Source organism: Chelonoidis abingdonii, chromosome 5, assembly GCF_003597395.2.
Source record: "Chelonoidis abingdonii isolate Lonesome George chromosome 5, CheloAbing_2.0, whole genome shotgun sequence".
Classification (NCBI taxonomy): domain Eukaryota; kingdom Metazoa; phylum Chordata; order Testudines; family Testudinidae; genus Chelonoidis; species Chelonoidis abingdonii.
Genome location: NC_133773.1, coordinates 132,340,407 through 132,356,986, shown reverse-complemented (window position 1 = coordinate 132,356,986; position 16,580 = coordinate 132,340,407). Strand labels below are relative to the sequence as shown.

The following is a 16,580-nucleotide window of genomic DNA, read 5'->3' as shown; positions in this document are numbered from 1 at the left end:
ATTGAGATCCAATGCATGATGATACCAAACAGTTGTCGCAAGATGATTCTGGGTAAATGTCGCATCACTCATTCTCCTCCTCCGTGAAAGCAACGGCAAGACAATCATTTCACGCCCTTTTTCTGTGGATTGCCCTTGTAGACACCAGAATTCCAATGGGCGGGGGAGACTGTGGGAACTATGGGATAGCTACCCACAGTGCAACGCTCCAGAAATCGACGCTAGCCTCGGTACATAGACGCACACTACCAAATTAATGTGCTTAGTGTGGCTGCATGCACTCGACTTTATACAATCTGTTTTACAACACCGGTTTCTGTAAAATCAGAATAATCCCATAGTGTAGACATACCCAAAGTTTTAAACTCTCAGAAGCTTGTCTTTCTTTGGTCAAGCCTATGAATTATTAATCATTTGTACAGTACTTTACAATTAAGAAATGAGTCCCAATCCAGTCTTAAGAGAGTCAGGTTCATTCCAGCCTCTGGCACTGATTTTCCAGGTTACTTTACCTCTGTGCCACAGTTTCCCTGATCTGTAAAATGAAGGTAATTATACTGACCACCTTTGTAAAGCACTTTGAGATCTATGGAGGAAAAGCTTTATGTAAGAGACAGGTTTAAATTATGCCCTGCCTCAAAACTCCTCTGGCCATCACTCTAAAGTTTGCTATTTTGGAAGTACCATTAGGAATATCTAATAGAGTCTAAAGCAGCAAAGAGTTCTGTGGCACCTTCTAGACTAACAAACATATTGGAGCATGAGCTTTCGTGGGTGAATACCCACTTTGTGGGATTCACCGTGTATTCACCCACGAAAGCTCATGCTCCAATACGTCTGTTAATCTATAAGGTGCCACAGAACTCTCTGCCACTTTTACAGATCCAGACTAACACGGCTACCCCTCTGATATTTAATAGAGCCTAGGGTTCTCTCTTACCTATGTTAAGTGCTTTCATTTCCCTCAGTATCTTTAGGGAGATACCCTTGCCCATACCACCACATTTCCTCAGGGTCTTCAAAACAGCATTAAAAGTTAACAGATTCGGTTGCACCTTCTGTTGAACCATGTGCTTCAGCAAGTCCTATACCAAGAAAAAAAGGTAAATAAAACCACACTGCTCTGTGTTTTACTCACCACAATTCAGCACTTCTACAGAATTGCAGGTGTCTCCCCGTCTTTATATTTCTGTTCCTCGGCCAGTGGATGATTGCTCCCAAAACTGTACATTTACTAACGCATTATCTAGTCTTGGTTTAGATTTCCCAAATTATGGGGCGGCAATAAATTTTCTAGAGTGACTTTCAGAAAAACTTTTAAGTTGAGATCTATTAGATTGGAATACTCATCTTAATTTTCCTTCTGGATGTCATCCCGTTAGTCAAAGTCAGACACTCTTATGTTATCCCAACTAATTTCATCTCCCTCCATAGTTTTTATTTCTTTCAGATATTTGTAGACAAAGTCAGTGCGGAACTTTGTTTAGAATGCTTGCTCACATTCCTTTTTAATTCCATACCCATTCCACTGATTGGCTATTTCCTAAAGGACACACAAATCCCTCGCAAAACAATATAAGGATTTCTTTGTGTGCCACTGTTCTACAAAAATTAGTATTAAACTGGAGTACTTTCTCTGCAAGCACTAATTATATTAGCACCTCATTCGAAAGCTTTTATTTCTAGTATTATTCAAAAAACACTTTCATTTACTCCAAACAAAACCAGCCGCCAGCCTCTTCCCTCCCTCATCCATTTCTCATCCTTACTTCAACAAGTTCCCATCTTTCAGTGTAGTTTTCTTTCACTTCTGGGACTGCTAAAATTAGGGCATTGAAGGTGTACACATCAGCTGGAAGATTTAAGAAAATTCATTTCACAATGAGCAGTTGTATTTTACTAACAAGTACATCTTTATATGGGACTTTATTGTTTATTGCTAACATGGCTCAGTTCTAGGCAAAGTTTTCATGTGAATCTGTTTCCAGGCAGCCAACCACATGTTCGTCACACTGGAAAAATAAGCAGAATTCACATTCAGCTCCCATGATCTAGCTGAGGTCAGTACCCCTGCGCCAATCATCATTGCCATGGAAGAAGATATAGCCAAACAAAATTAGAATATTTTACAACATTCCAGAAGAATGAATTTTAAGTAACAGAAGATGCATTACAAACCAATCTATCAATTATTATAGAAAAAACGGGAGACAGACACTCACCGGTGTGCCTGTTATTCAGCAAGTCTGTGTACATATCATGAGCCCTCACGCAAGCCCCATGCTGAGGGAAGACAAAAATGTTTTAGAGATACTGACATAGTAAACTGGAAATGAGCCAAACAAAAACTGATATCCTCTGGAGATGACAGTACCTTCACCATTCCTCTGATCATTGTGCAATAGGAGTGTGCATTTCTCTCTGGCATTAGGTTAAATATCCTTTCGGCATTGTTGTTCTCCCTAAACTCAATAAAGAGTAGAACATTAGACAGGAAGGCTAGGAGGAAGATTAAGTAGTTTATGAACTGTTTTGAGTGGGAAGTTCCATGAAGAATACCCTCAGGAAAGGAATCTAACATACTACATCTGTACTTTGCTGTAATCTACAGAAGAGTAGGGGTGTTACTTCTGGGATCCAGGACAAATTCTAATTTGGATAATTCTGTTTTACCTAACAGAACTTATCTGACAGCATCAATTGGAATTGGTATTATTTTTCACTTCTTGTCATCCACTGAATCCCCACAGTGTCCCATATAGAGGTGACAAATGTGATTTCAATTTGTAATTCAACTTCTAAAGCTTAAAAATCACTTTGTCTAGGGATATTTTTAGAGTGACCAATGCCATGGCAACTGAACATAAGAATGGCCCTACTGGATCATACCAATGAGTCCTTCTAGCCCAGTATCCTGTCTGACAGTGGTCAGTTCCAGGTACTTCAAAAGGAATTAACAGAACAGGGAAATTTGGAGTGATCCGTTTCATCATCCAGTCCCAGTTTCTGGATGCTGGAGGTTTAAGGACACCCAGGGCATGAAGTTGCAACCCTGACTATCTTAGTTTGCAGCCATTGATGGACCTATCCTCCATGAACTTACCTAATTCTTTTCTGAACCCAGTTATACTTGTGGCCATCACGACATCCCCTGGCAACAAGTTCCACACATTGATTGTGTGTTGTGTGAAGAAGTACTTCCTTTTGTTTTAAACCTCTGCCTATTAATTTCATTGGTGACCCAAGTTCTGTGTGATTGTGAAGAGGTAAATAAACTTCCCTATTCACTTCTCCATACCATCATGATTGTATAGACCCACCCGCAGCATCTCTTTCTAAGTTGAACAGACCCAAGTCGTCTTAATCTCTCCTTGTATGAAAACTGTTCTAACCCCAATTCATTTTGTTGCAACTTCTCTGCCCCTTTTCCAATTCTAATACATCTTTTTTGAGATAGGCAATCAGAGATGCATGCTGTATTCAAGATGTGGACATACCACGGAATTTATACATGGCATTATGAATATTTTCTTCTTATTATCTATCCCTTTCCTAAAGTATCCTAACATTCTATAAGTTTCTTTGACTGGTGTGCACATTAAGCAGATGTTTAGAGAAAACTATCCACAATGGCTCCAGATCTCCTTCATGAGTGGAACAGCTAGTTTAGATTACCAGTATTCGTAAGTATTGTGGGATTAAGTTTTCCACTTAGCACCACTCAGCACTTATCAGTAATGAATTTCATCTGCCCTTTATTTGCCCAGTCACCAGCTTAGTGAGATTCATTGTAATCTTCGCAGTCTGCTTTAGACTAACCATCTTGAGTAATTCTGTTCTCATCTGCAAAACTTTGACATCTCACTGTTTCATAAAAGATCTGAGAAAAGGGGCGATGTTTGAACCAACATAGGGCCCAATACAGATCTTTGGGGGATCCCGCTATTTACCCTTCCCACTGTGAATACTGACCATTTATTCCTACCTTTGTTCCTGTCTTTGAATCAGTTACGATCCATGACAGGACCATCCCTCATATCCCATGACTGCTTACTTTGCTTAAGAGCCTTTGGTGTGGGAACTTTTCAAAATCTTTCTGAAAGTCCAAATAATACTATGTCACTGGATCACCTTGTCCACATGCTTGCTGATTCCTCAAAGAATTCCAATAGATTGCAGGCAGCTTGCTCTTTACAAAAAGCCGTGTTGACTCTTCCCAACTTTATCACATTAATCTATGTGTCTGATAATTCTGTCTTTACTACGTTTCAACCATTGCTGGTATTGAAGTTAGGTTTACTGCCTGTAATGCCAGGAATTGCTTCTGGAGCATTTTTTTTTTTTTTTTTAAATAGACATTACACTAGCTACCTACCAGTCATCTGGTACAGAAGCTGATTATTTGAAGATAATCATACCATAGCTAGTAGTTCTCAAGTTCCTTCAGAACTTTGGTTGAATACCATCTGGTCTTGGTGACTTCTTACTGTTTATCAGTTTGTTCCAAAAACTTCTCTACTGACACCTCATTCTGGGACAGTTCCTCAGATGTCATCTAAAAAGAATGGCTCATTTAGCTTTCTCTGAATGGCCTGGTCTTCCTTGAGTGATCCTTTAGCATCTTGATCATCCAGTGGCCACATTGATTGTTTGGCAGGCTTCCTGCTTCTGATGTACTTAATTGTTTTGCTGTCAGCTTTTGTGTCCTTAGTTAATTGTTCTTCAAGTTCTTTCTTAGCCTGTCTGATTCTGCTTTTACACATGACTTGCCAGAGTTTATGCGCCTTTCTATTTTTCGCCTTAGGATCTGACTTACAATTTTTCAAGGATGCTTTTCTGCCCCTAAATGCCTTTTTAATGCGCTGTTTAGCCATGATGGCATTTTTATTGTCCTTACTGTTTTCTGTTTTTGTTTTTAATTTTCTCCTATTGCTTCAAAAGTCTTTAGGGTGACAGATGTAACATAGTATCAGAGGGATAGCCGCGTTAGTCTGGATCTGTAAGAGCAGCAAAGGGTGCTGTGGCACTTTATAGACTAACAGATGTATTGAAGCATGAGCTTTTGGATGTAACATAATTGCATTAAACTATTTGCTCATCACATGCAGGCTCTACAGCCCACCCTCTCTCAAATGTTGCAGAATATAAACTGTGTATAAGATTTACAAACTACTCCAACCATGTTAAGCCAGAAGTCATGCTATTCTTAAATCTCTTACTGGATCTTGATCACCACTCTTGAAAAAAGTAAAGTAGAACCTCAGAGTTACGAGCAGCTCCGGAATGGAGGTTATTCATAATTGTGAACAAAACTTTGTGGGTGTTCTTTCAAAAGTTTACAACTGAACATTGATTTAATACAGTTTTGAAACTTTACTATGCTGAAGAAAAATGCTGCTTTCCTTTTTTTTTTTTTTAGCAGCTGACGTTTAACACAGTATTGTACTGTATTTCCTTTTTTTATTTTGGTCTCTGCAGCTGTCTGATTGAATACTTCCAGTTCCAAATGAGGTGTGTGGTTGACTAGTCAGGTAGTAACTCCGGTGTTCATAACTCTGAGGTTCTACTGTATATCTTAAATACATTAAGATATGGTATAAAGAAGTGTCAGCTGCAGATATGTCAATAGGTCTTTACAAACACAACGAAAAGAAACTGCAATCTTAGGGCAACACAAGATTCACATCCACATTACATTTAATAAAACCTCAAGAGATTGCAGGAACACTTTCTATACATACCTCCACTTAGGGCGAATGAAGTCTGAGGTCTTCCATGAATGCCCCCTTCGTTTCCTCTGATCTGGAGCTTCCTCCTGAAAAGATTTTTGCTATAAACAACATTTGCAATGAATAAAATATCAACCTTTTATTAGAAGTCTAGCAAGTGATAGCTAGAATTAAACAGGCTAAAGACAGCTCCAATTAAACAACATTTATACACTGCAAAAGAAGTCTAGTGATTCCCTGCCCTCCCCCCAATCACCAGTGGGGCCACGTACAGTGTAGACATTGCTTGCAGGTGAAACCGTATTTCTTCACTGTTCCTCCCAATCTACAATAGACAAGTGAATATGAACTGCAAGTGAACTCGTGCATGGCACATAAAAAGAAGAGGAATATTAGACTCCTCTCACCATGTATAAATCACAATTGGTTTTTCTGCCTTGAGATAAGGAAGCCAATTTGCATCACCTTGTTTGGTGCTTTTAAAAAAAAAAAAAAAAAAAAAAAAAAAAAAAGAGGAGGAAGCTGGATTTTCATATAGATTTTCTCTCTCTCATATTGCATGTTGGTTTATAAGAGAAGTATGTGTGTTGGTCTCCAAAATCAAATGCATCAAGATGGGTTTCATGTATTAATGGTACACAATCAGGTCAGAAATGACATCTCTGTCTGAAAGTGTTTGCTGCTGTCATTAATCGTTGCCTCAAAGTACAAAAAAAGTAAATATTAAATGAGAGTGTATTTCAATTACGTGCTTATTCCTGTTCCCCCTTCAGAGCCAGATTCACTCTGTTGTCACTTTTTTTAATTATAAAAACACAGCAGTCAGAAGAAAAAAAAAATTATCCACCTTCACCACCACACTGGTCAACAACAACTATTTAAGAATGGTTCTTGCCAGCAAGGTTTCAGCTAAGACTGGACAGCTTTTAAAAATAGGCCACTTTGGTCAGTTCACAAGATTTATAACTACAATAAGATATTCCAAGTGGATACAGGCATCATGCCTCTCCAGGCACCGAAGGTGTGAGGATATTCTTGCCATCACATGTGCTCTCCTACTATTTAAGCAAAAAGTTAATTAAATAACCTCGTTACAGTTGTTTGTACCTCTGATTCTTCCAGCTCCTCCTTTTGTTCAGACTGATCTTCCCTAGTAGGCTCTCTGTCTCCATAGAAACATAATAGATCCAGAAGACAGTTTGATGTCTCCAGAGATAAAGGGGTTCCTGCAAGCAATGAGGAAGCAGAATTATGAAACATAAGAGACATTGTTTATTCAACACTCATGAAATGGGGCTCTTCATTGACACCAAAACATGTCACAGCATACAGAATTTCCAGAAAGCAACTTCACATGAATAAAGATGAATTCAAAAGCAACCCTCCCAAAATCACACATCCAGCTTACAGTCATTTCAGAATGGAGTGACTAGAGGATGGCATTTTAGTACCTGTAAAAAATATGTCTCACTTTTTGGATGGAACACTGATGCCACTGCTGGCTATCCAGAGCATGAACAAGATGTAGAGCTTTGCTGACCAAGTATTAGCTGGTGTGGGGGTGACAGACAGTGGCCAAGAGTGAAAGAGCTTCAATACCAGTATAACCCAAACTAAAATACCATAAGCTTTCAGTAAAGGCTCCCTGTGCTCTACCTTGTCAGAAAAAGCTAGTGAGGGACAACCTGTTCTAGGACAGCAAATCACCTCCCCTATCAAAAACCATCTCATCCCAAAAAACTTTAAATTAATGTAACAGATTCCTCTCCTCTCCATTTGTTAGGGCAAGGCCTTCTCAGCTTCCATCTCTCCATATTTCTTTTTAGCTCTTCACTCAAAAGGCCTTGCATTCCAAGGTCTTTCCTGCTTCTTGACAGACATATGGCCCAGATTAACTAGAGTGGTAAAAAAAAAACAACCCTATCTTGGAACCAGCTATCTCTTGACACTCTTATCTCCCACTGAGCTAGAAAAGTGCATCATTCATGATACTACTAAGAATGTCTCAGTGAACAAGTGATAGTTGATGAGAGCCCAAGATTTAAGAACCAGTTCCCAAGAATACAGATCAGTTCTGCAACTCTGTACTTTAACATTAAACCAGCTTCACCCTACGTCTAGGTCTCCATACACATAAGCTGGCTGCCAAATTCAGTTCTGTAGCTTAAGGTGGTACCTGCTTGCAGGAGCTGATCAAACATGTCCACAGAAGCTTTTACTCTTCTAAGCTGGATATGTTCTTTAAGAGCTGCCTCACTCACTTCTTCAATCTGAGGTGCAAGATTCTCTGGCATCAGGCACTAAAATTAAAGAGTACATAGGCTGAATGGATGCTTTACTCCTGGGGGAATTCTGTACCACTTTGTAAGTGCAGAATTCATGCCGCCCACAGAATTTTTTTTTCCCTGCAGAAAATACATTCTGCACTTACACCTTTTGCCCAGTAGGGGCTGTTGTGGCACCAGAACAGAGGGCAGTTGCTCCCAAGTGAGAGCAGCCAGCTGCAGATAGGGGGGGAGAAAAGGCTGCGTTCCTCACAGTTCCCTGTGCCCATGGAACCACGAGGCGGCATGGGATATAGGGGGAGGATGGACAGCGTGGGGCAGATGGGGCTGCGGGAGAGATCACAGACTGGGGTTCACAAGGGCTAGTGGGGTGCACAGATACACATGGGGACGGGAGAGGGAGGTGCAGGGCCACATGGGGATGGAGGGAGGAGGGGAGGCTGAGTGAGTGTGAGGGGCCACATGGGGATGGGGATCCATGTGCCTGATCGAGAGAGTGTAGGGGTCAGCTAAGGTTGCATGGGGAAGAATCCCCAACAATCACTCCCCCCCACAAAAAAAAACAACACAAAAAACCCACAAAATATTTGTTCCACATCTCTCCTACACACCCTACAACCCTCCAGGTTCAATACCTGGCTCCTTCCCAGCAATCACTTTCCTTCTCCCTCAGCTACTCCATTTCCTCTGACTACCCAAAGCCTTTGCACTTCTTCTGAGGGGTGCAGGAAATTAGATTCTGTATTGTAGTTTAAATGAATTATTACTCAAAGTTCTGTATTAATATGCCTAGTAATCTATTTGTCAAAAACTTTCCCTGAATCTTTTTTTGGTATCTATATTGTTATCAATATACTTGCTGACAGGTATTTTGAAATAAATTATGAGAATATTTGAAACTGGGGTGATGATATTGTGTTATTCTGACAAATCAAATATTCAGAATTTTAAAATACTGTGTGCAGAATTTACTTTTTGGTGCAGAATTTCCCCAGGAATAATGCTCAATCCATCTAATAGCCAGGACACCAACTGAAAAGTATTACCCATCCTAAAAGCCATTATGGCTCCTCCATCTTCCCGACTCCCGCAAAATGTAATAAAAGAAGTGAGTGTAGCACAAATCATTTTCTGAGGATTAGGGACTGCATTTCCTAAGTGGCCAGTCACTTACTAACTGGACCATCAATACTAAAATCATTAGAATTAAAATTAAACCAGAGCTATAAAAATCAACTAGATCTATTCACTCCTTACTTCTGCCTGAAAAGCCTTGACTGACTTTAATCACAAATGTTATCTGAGGTTTTAAGAGATGTTCCCTTTGGTAAACCCAAATTGAAATGTAGCTTATGTAAACAAGAGAACACTCAATTATTTAGTGGTAAGTCATAAGCTTTTGCCATTTTTAGACTAATTTTTGGGCCCAGTTCCATAATCCTTATGCACAGTCTCACTGCCCATATTGCTACATAGCAAAAGTAGAGATAGCATGACCACAAGACCAGAGAGTTTACCGGTATATGAGGCTCCGCAAAGTCTTTCTCAAAGAATCGAGGGAATTCGTTAACAATATATCTTGCAGCATTTTTCCCAGACTCCTTGGACAATGAAAATAAACGCTGCATAGGAAGGAAAGGAATAAGTGTGTTTCTTTACAATACCTAAAAGGTTGAGTGATAAAGAGGATAACTTTCTAGAACAATGAATCTTCAGAGGGATTAAGTACCTCATGCCTCCCCCAGAGCATGAACACTTCTTAAGGACAGGAGAACACTCCTTTGCTATCTCAGCTGCTAAGCCCATTCTTCCACCCCCATCTCACAAGCTCTTGACTTCATGCCTTCTAACTGCTGCCCTCCGTGCTGGAGATAACCGAGCTGCTGCTCTACAAGTACCTCTCTTTCTCTCTCTCAAAGATTCCTTCCTCTCAACACTGTTCTTTCCACACACTCCATTATACTATGGCTGTTCTGTGTGAGACTGTAAGCTCTTACAAGTTAGGACAATTAGTTTCTTATGGTATACAGAGCAACATCTACATCTACAATTCTGTGCAGATGTTTTAGCTCCCATTTAATTTTACTAAATTGCAAGTTTATACTGTATTGCAAGCATCAGCTCTAGAGACAGCATTTAAATTCACTAACCATTACACATAAACACCATCTGTGCAAAGGCTTGTATTCCTCAGCGAAAGTCACATATCAGCAAAGAGCCTGGCACTGCAGGCCAGTGGATAAGGCATTAGACCAAAGAAACAGTGGCAGTTCTGAAAGTGGAAAGGAATCAGGCAGCCAAGTGCCAAAAAGGGGGTGGAGGTGGGGGGGAGTGTCTGAGCCTGTTTGGTGGTGTTGCCTCTGAGCCTGCCCAGAAGAACCTTATAAGCAATAGGAGATCAGAAATACTGAAAGAAAAAAATATCCTGAGCATGTTTAAAGAATGATCAGAAACTTTATTTTCTTTCTCAGTTAAAAAAAACCCCAAGCTGCCGACTGTCCTCTTAATACCTGGGGGTAGAGGTCATCAAAGTTTCCAAATGGAATACTTACACACTCATAAGAGTTTCTAGGGATAAGGTAGGGGTCATCTTGAAACATATAATGTGCAGCTGTAGGATCCTGCAGAAAGGAAAAGGCAGAACTTAAAGTTTTAGACAGCTGTATTGTAGATATATCTTATTTCATCTCTGAAATTAAGAGACTGTCAGTAGGTCTAGTGCAACCACCTCTCTACCCCATTTTACAGATGAATATATTTATGCAGCAAAAAATTAACTAGTTTGAAATGTGGCCATCTTGGTTTGGGAATAAATGATTAAACAGTTTTTCAGGGGTACGTAATAGGTATACACAGATTATTAATACAGTGATTACATTAGATGGGGACCTAAGTAACTAAGGGCATCCTACAAAGCAGCAAGTACCTTAATTGCCACAGAAATGAATGGGACCCAAGGGCTCTGAACACCTTGCAGGTTGCACCGTGCAGGTTTGTTGGGCTATTAATTCCAGGAATCAAACAAACACTAACTTCTCTAGGACTCTATATTCCTAAGACTCACAGAATCTTGATTTAGAAGATTTCTGGTCTTTAATCTATAATGATGTTTAAACAGGCTCATTTGGCACAGTCAGAGTGAAAACCAAGGGCCTGATTCTCTGCTACCAAGCACCTTGCATAATGAATGTAAAACTCTACCAAATCAGATGCTGGCATTTTAAATACGCTTCGCACTCATGCAGCACGGATGAAAATGTCTGCACAATGTGCATAGCAACCGAGAATTAGGCTCCTGTGGTCCATGGTGCACGCACAATACCTCCCCCATTCTTTAACAGTTCGACACTGGTCTGACACATTATCCTAACAAATTACTACAGAGCAACAGTTCCAGACAGTTTATTCATATAAGACTCAAGGTGCTGAATGAAGCGGCAAGTTTGTGTTCAGATGGCAATTAGGATCCCATTTTTCCATTTATGATTGTGGCAGGTATATGAAAGGTCTCCAGAATGCAAGTCTAGTGTATTAAAAAGCAGCACTACACAGTTCCACAAGATTTACTGTAACCCAAGAAGGTACTTACCCTGTTTACTGTAGATGCAAGTGTTTGAAGAACTGCTAGTTTATCCCTAAATTTAAGAAACTTACATTAATAGTGTGCAACAGGCTTTCAACATCAATTCAAATAATGTATTAACTTTTTGTCCTGTACTAGATGAATTGGGAGTCTCAGGGAATCAGGATTTTAAGAAAAATTGCCCTGTCAAGTATAATGACACTCTAAATATTCTAATCCTATTTAAAATACATCATTTTCTCTTGGGACATGAAGGGAAGGAGGGGAACAAAAGTTTGACTGATGAAATGGAGTTGAACCACTTAATTAATACCCTATCATATATTTATTTAATTAGCATGAAATCATTGCAGCTAACACAGATAAGACTTTATAAAAACTGAATCCTGTGGCACCTTATAGACTAACAGATGTTTTGGAGCGTTAGCTTTCGTGGGTGAATACCCACTTCGCAGACGCGTCGAAAGTGGGTATTCACCACAAAAGCGCACCTCAAAAGCAATCCGTAGTCCATAAGGTGCCACGAGGATTCTCTGCTGCTTTACAGAATCCAGACTAACACGGCTCCCCTCTGATATATAAAAACAGTCTTGTATGTATTTTTCACCCCCCTCATGCTTACATGGCAATAGCGGAGAGAGAACGGGGAAAAAGAAAGGGAGAGAATGCTATCTCTGAAAGCCTCAAATCCTGAAACCAATCTGTGCTGACTAAGGGCCTAGATGTAGTATCCTATGCGTAACTCTGGCTGATTGAAAAAAGCATGCTGAAACAGGCCAAGAAACTACTTCCTCCAAATGCTCCAGACTTGAAATTCAAGAATCCAAACCCAAAGGCGTCCCAGGTAGCATCGAACTGTCCCATCAAGTCTAAGCAAACCATTCATATTGGTTTGTCTGCTAATATCTCACTTCTAGATCTACAGTATAACTAGAAAGTCCCTCACTCGGCACTCGATCAACTCCCTCCATGGATCAAACTAGAAATGATAAGAATGGAGTTGGGTACACCCCAAACCATAATCTTCACACCCCCTCCACAATAATCCATTCCCAAGATTTTAGAAATACAAGAATCCTCCTCTTTATTTTCTGCTACCAGTTAGCAAAAGTTTATTTAGCTATTTGAAATGCATCTCAACATAAGCAACATCCAAAAAATCAGTAACATTTGGTTAAGCTAGTAAAACGTGGTCTAAGAGAAAATGAACAAAAGTAGAAACAGAGGCTTAAAGTGGTCCTTAAAGAAAAGCTAGGGGTGGCTTCCTGGAGACAGAGCCCTTCAATTCAATTCCATATGACTTTCTCCCCACCTCCACAATACACAAAACGAAATTTATTTACTGTTAGCATGAACACAGAAGGTAAGATGCAGTAGTCAGGAAAACTCTGAGGGCCCCCAACTGGGAAGGAAGATGAAGCAAGAGATAAGATACTAACACCCACAAGTTTCTTCTCGAAACAATTCTTCTCATAACTTTAAGAAGAAATAAGATCATAATACTGTTAGAAGAGATACATGAGACTGGCATTGCGCAAACTACAACCAAACTCTTGATTATTCTAAGTGCTAAAAGCCAAAATAGCTAGTCCTGAATTTTATGAGACCCGGGGAATTCTGAACGCAATAATTTTTAAATTCTCTTCACGTGCCTGTTATTTTAACCACATAACAGAGTACATTTGCAGAGCTGCAAAAATGAACTATATAAGTAAAGATACTGTACCTCCCTGGGTCAGCTTCAGTCCTCTGAAGTGATCATTTCCGAACAATGCTACAGACACCAAAACACAGCCGTGAGGTTGAGTATCAGCATGACACATAATATGTACTGCAAAAATATTGCAGAATTCGGACTGCCAGGCAACCTAGACCATTAACAAATCCAGGTCACTGGCAATCCTACACGTAATGCAAACTCTGGGTTTAATCACAGCTTGGTATATGTTGTTTTTTCTTAAAGCCCCAGCTCCGGCAATCAGACAAATCACAAGAAAACTCTAACCAAGTTCTAGAAAAAGCTTGAAAAATGTAACTTTAAAGGTTCCAAAAAACAGAAGGCCAATATTAAAAATAAATTGCTCAGGATGTGACCCTCCCCCCCCCCATGTTTTTGAATACTCGCACAACATGCACAAACACAAAGCTTTGTGTTGGAAGCTGGAACTAGGCTGAATGCTTATATAGCTCAGGTCTGTTTCAAAGACCTCACAGGATGTAGACTGATTCAGAAATGAGTGTACATTACCTCTATGTACTCTGCAGCCCCCAGATAGGTAGCCATTTTGTGCTGAATTTAAACTGGTTTGCTGTCTAGAGCAAACAGAGAATGCCCTTTAATGCATGCCTCTCTTTTGTTCACTTTAAGGGATAGCTCAATGGTTTGAGCACTGGCCTACTAAACCCAGGGTCCTGAGCTCAATCCTTGAGGGGGGGGCATTTAGGGATCTGGGGCAAAATCAGTACTTGGTCCTGCTGTGAAGGCAGTGGGCTGGACTCAATGATTTTTCAGGGTCCCTTCTACATTTTGGTATTCATGTCAATCTAAATTAAGGGTAATTTGTACTGAAATCTATCTGCTCCTATCAAACAGACAACTTTGTATTAGACTGTGCCCCCAAACTTTCCCTCAGCTCTGGGGCTGGTGTACACAAGACTCAACACTGGCCTGAGCCTGTGCAAAGCATCAACCTACATGTACCTCAGGGCAGGATCAGGAATTTGTGTTTCAACTGTGTTGAGGGACAACCAACCAAGTGACTGTTTTGTAACCAGGTCTCAACACTGCTGTTAAAAAAACCTGCCACAATATAGCTTTTTCCTTTTCCTATCACTCTTGTCTGTTAGATTGTAACTAAATTATCTGGGGTAGTGAGTGTTTACTACTCTGTTCAATGGGGGTCCTCCTGGGTTCTGGGGTCCTCCTGGGTTCTGTCTAGACTCTACTACGGTGAACGTGATTAACAACCGTACAAACCGGGAAAGGGGCCATTTAATAAAGCAGCAAATTGGCTGGCTCCCGAGAACTGCTCCTGAAAATCCTGTGAGTGCTAATGCAGCCAGGGCAGACCCCACCCCGGGCAGCTGAAAGCCCCACGCAAGTGGAGACAGATCCCCCGCCATCCAGGGAAGGGCGGACAATCGTCTGTGCTGACAGCCTTCGGCTGGACCCAACAGACGGTTTAACTTCGAGAGGGTTCTAAAGCCCGTCCCAGCCTCCCTGTCCGCGTACCACAGCGGCCACTGCGCACGCGCAGCTTCCCTAACCGATCCCGGAGCACAGGCATGAATTCCACCTGGCTACCGCGCGCCGTGCAGGGCGACTCCATTGCGCAGGCGCCGCGCTTACTAGCTCTTGGCGCGGGCCTCAGCGCCTTGCCTGCCCACACGCGTTACCGGCTGTTTCAGCCCAATGCAAGCGGGGCTGCTCTGCAGCCCGCCCCCGGCTCCTACCTGCTGCCTTCTCCCTTCTCCGCGGCGGGCAGCCGTAAGCTGGAGCGTCCGCTCCATAGGATCACTTGCTGCCAGTGGCCGTGCCGCAACCACCGCCCCGCCATCTTAGCGGTCCGCCCGATGAATGCCGGGAAGCAGGGGCGGTACCATTTGTCTCCGTGGGGAGGCGGGAGAGTCCCTTCTCCAGGAAGTGGCGTTGGTATGGTCCAGTGACGGTCCCTCTCCCGAGTGTGGGCAGGCCGCGTGGTGCTCGTGGCGTAGTGGCTCCCTGTTGAGGGAGTCTCTGGTGCTGAAGCGGGAGGTGGGAGCGGCTTGAGCGCTCACCATGGGGCCTCCCAGAGAGGTGCCGTGGCGGCGGCTGGCCGGTATTTCCTTCGGGATGTACACAGCCGAGGAGATCAGGTGAGGACCGGAGCCTGGAGAGCCCCCGCGGGAACTACTACTCCCAGTATGCTTTGCGCCGTCGAGTGGCCAGAACCTCATGGACTCTTGGCGCATGTCCTGCTGGGGCGGGTAGTACCTTTGTGGGGGAGCGTCCGTTGTGCTGGGGTCTCAGCTCAGCCGGGGAAGACTGTAAGGGGGGTCTCCCCCCGGTCTGCAGGGAGCCGGGCCGGCGCCCTTCTACCTGCCTGGCTCATGGAGCCCAGCACAGCATGGGCGGGGGAGATTGGAGACGAGTCTGGGACAGCCCGGATCCGAGGGGGATGGGTGACTCATAGAATATCAGGGCTGGAAGGGACCTCAGGAGGTCACCTAGTCCAACCCCCTGCTCAAAGCAGGGCCAATCTCCATATACATTTTTTGCCCCAGATCCCTAAATGGCCCCCTCAAGGATTGAACTCACAACCCTGGGCCAGATGAGGCTGGGGGGCAAAGAGGCTGCCAACCTGGAAGGTGGGGCGGGGGTGGGGGAGGAAGGGGTGTCCTGTGCTGTAGAGTGGGGGCTGAAGTGGCGAGGAGAACCCCAGCCTGGGTGGCAGTGGGCAGAGGAGGTGGCCCTCTGCTGTTCTGAAAGGGAGAAGAGGACCTGGTGTGTGCTCCCAGGAGGGAAGGTATTTCAGCCAACTGCTGAGGGACAGCTGTTGTCGTGGGCTGCAGGGGAGCAGACCCTGTGGTTATTAAAGATGATACTTTCAGTAAGAATAGGGTATTCCCTTGGGTATCGTGACTGGCTTTCCTGTCATACCTGCCACTGTTTGTGATGCAGTGGTTGGAACCGTTAAGGAAAAGTTTTATATAGATATGGCCCTGTAACTGGATATACAGATTTCAGAGGGATAGCCGTGTCAGTCTGTATCATTAAAAACAGGGACGAGTCCTTGTGGCACCTTAGGTCTTGGCTACATTAGAGAGTTGCAGCGCTGGTGGTGGCTTTACAGCGCTGCAACTCACTCACTGTCCACACTTGCAAGGCACATCCAGCGCTGTATCTCCCTGGCTACAGTGCTGGCTGTACTCCACCTCTGCTTGGGGAATAACGACTGCAGCGCTGGTGATGCAGCGCTGCTCCGCCAGTGTGGCCACCAAAAG

General features: G+C 42.6%; 2 protein-coding genes and 1 non-coding gene across 4 annotated transcripts in view; 1 reads left to right on the top strand and 2 right to left on the bottom strand.

Annotated features, from left to right (window-relative positions):
* The window catches only part of PTCD3 (pentatricopeptide repeat domain 3), a 36,865-nt gene extending 23,517 nt beyond the window's left edge, over positions 1-13,348 (bottom strand). The window contains exons 1-11 of one of the 2 annotated variants that reach the window (XM_032771553.2): positions 13,327-13,348; positions 11,604-11,651; positions 10,567-10,635; positions 9,532-9,636; positions 7,906-8,029; positions 6,837-6,955; positions 5,742-5,815; positions 2,375-2,462; positions 2,223-2,283; positions 1,770-1,852; positions 941-1,085 (exon numbers count right to left, since the gene is read on the bottom strand). In XM_032771553.2, the coding sequence (XP_032627444.1) occupies positions 941-1,085; positions 1,770-1,852; positions 2,223-2,283; positions 2,375-2,462; positions 5,742-5,815; positions 6,837-6,955; positions 7,906-8,029; positions 9,532-9,636; positions 10,567-10,614 (847 nt within the window). In that variant the 5' untranslated portion in view covers positions 10,615-10,635; positions 11,604-11,651; positions 13,327-13,348. Of the gene's footprint in view, positions 1-940; positions 1,086-1,769; positions 1,853-2,222; positions 2,284-2,374; positions 2,463-5,741; positions 5,816-6,836; positions 6,956-7,905; positions 8,030-9,531; positions 9,637-10,566; positions 10,636-11,603; positions 11,691-13,326 lie in introns of those variants that run through there. The other variant, XM_075066655.1, reaches the window with a different exon arrangement.
* On the bottom strand, positions 1,945-2,092 carry LOC116819644 (small nucleolar RNA SNORD94). The gene has a single exon (XR_004372445.1). It is a non-coding gene; the product is annotated as a small nucleolar RNA SNORD94 (small nucleolar RNA).
* A 1,887-nt stretch (positions 13,349-15,235) lies between the features above and the next one.
* POLR1A (RNA polymerase I subunit A) overlaps positions 15,236-16,580 on the top strand; it is a 64,055-nt gene continuing 62,710 nt past the window's right edge. The window contains exon 1 of the mRNA XM_032771550.2: positions 15,236-15,452. Coding sequence (XP_032627441.1) covers positions 15,376-15,452 — 77 coding nt within the window. The 5' untranslated portion in view covers positions 15,236-15,375. The remainder of the gene's footprint in view (positions 15,453-16,580) is intronic.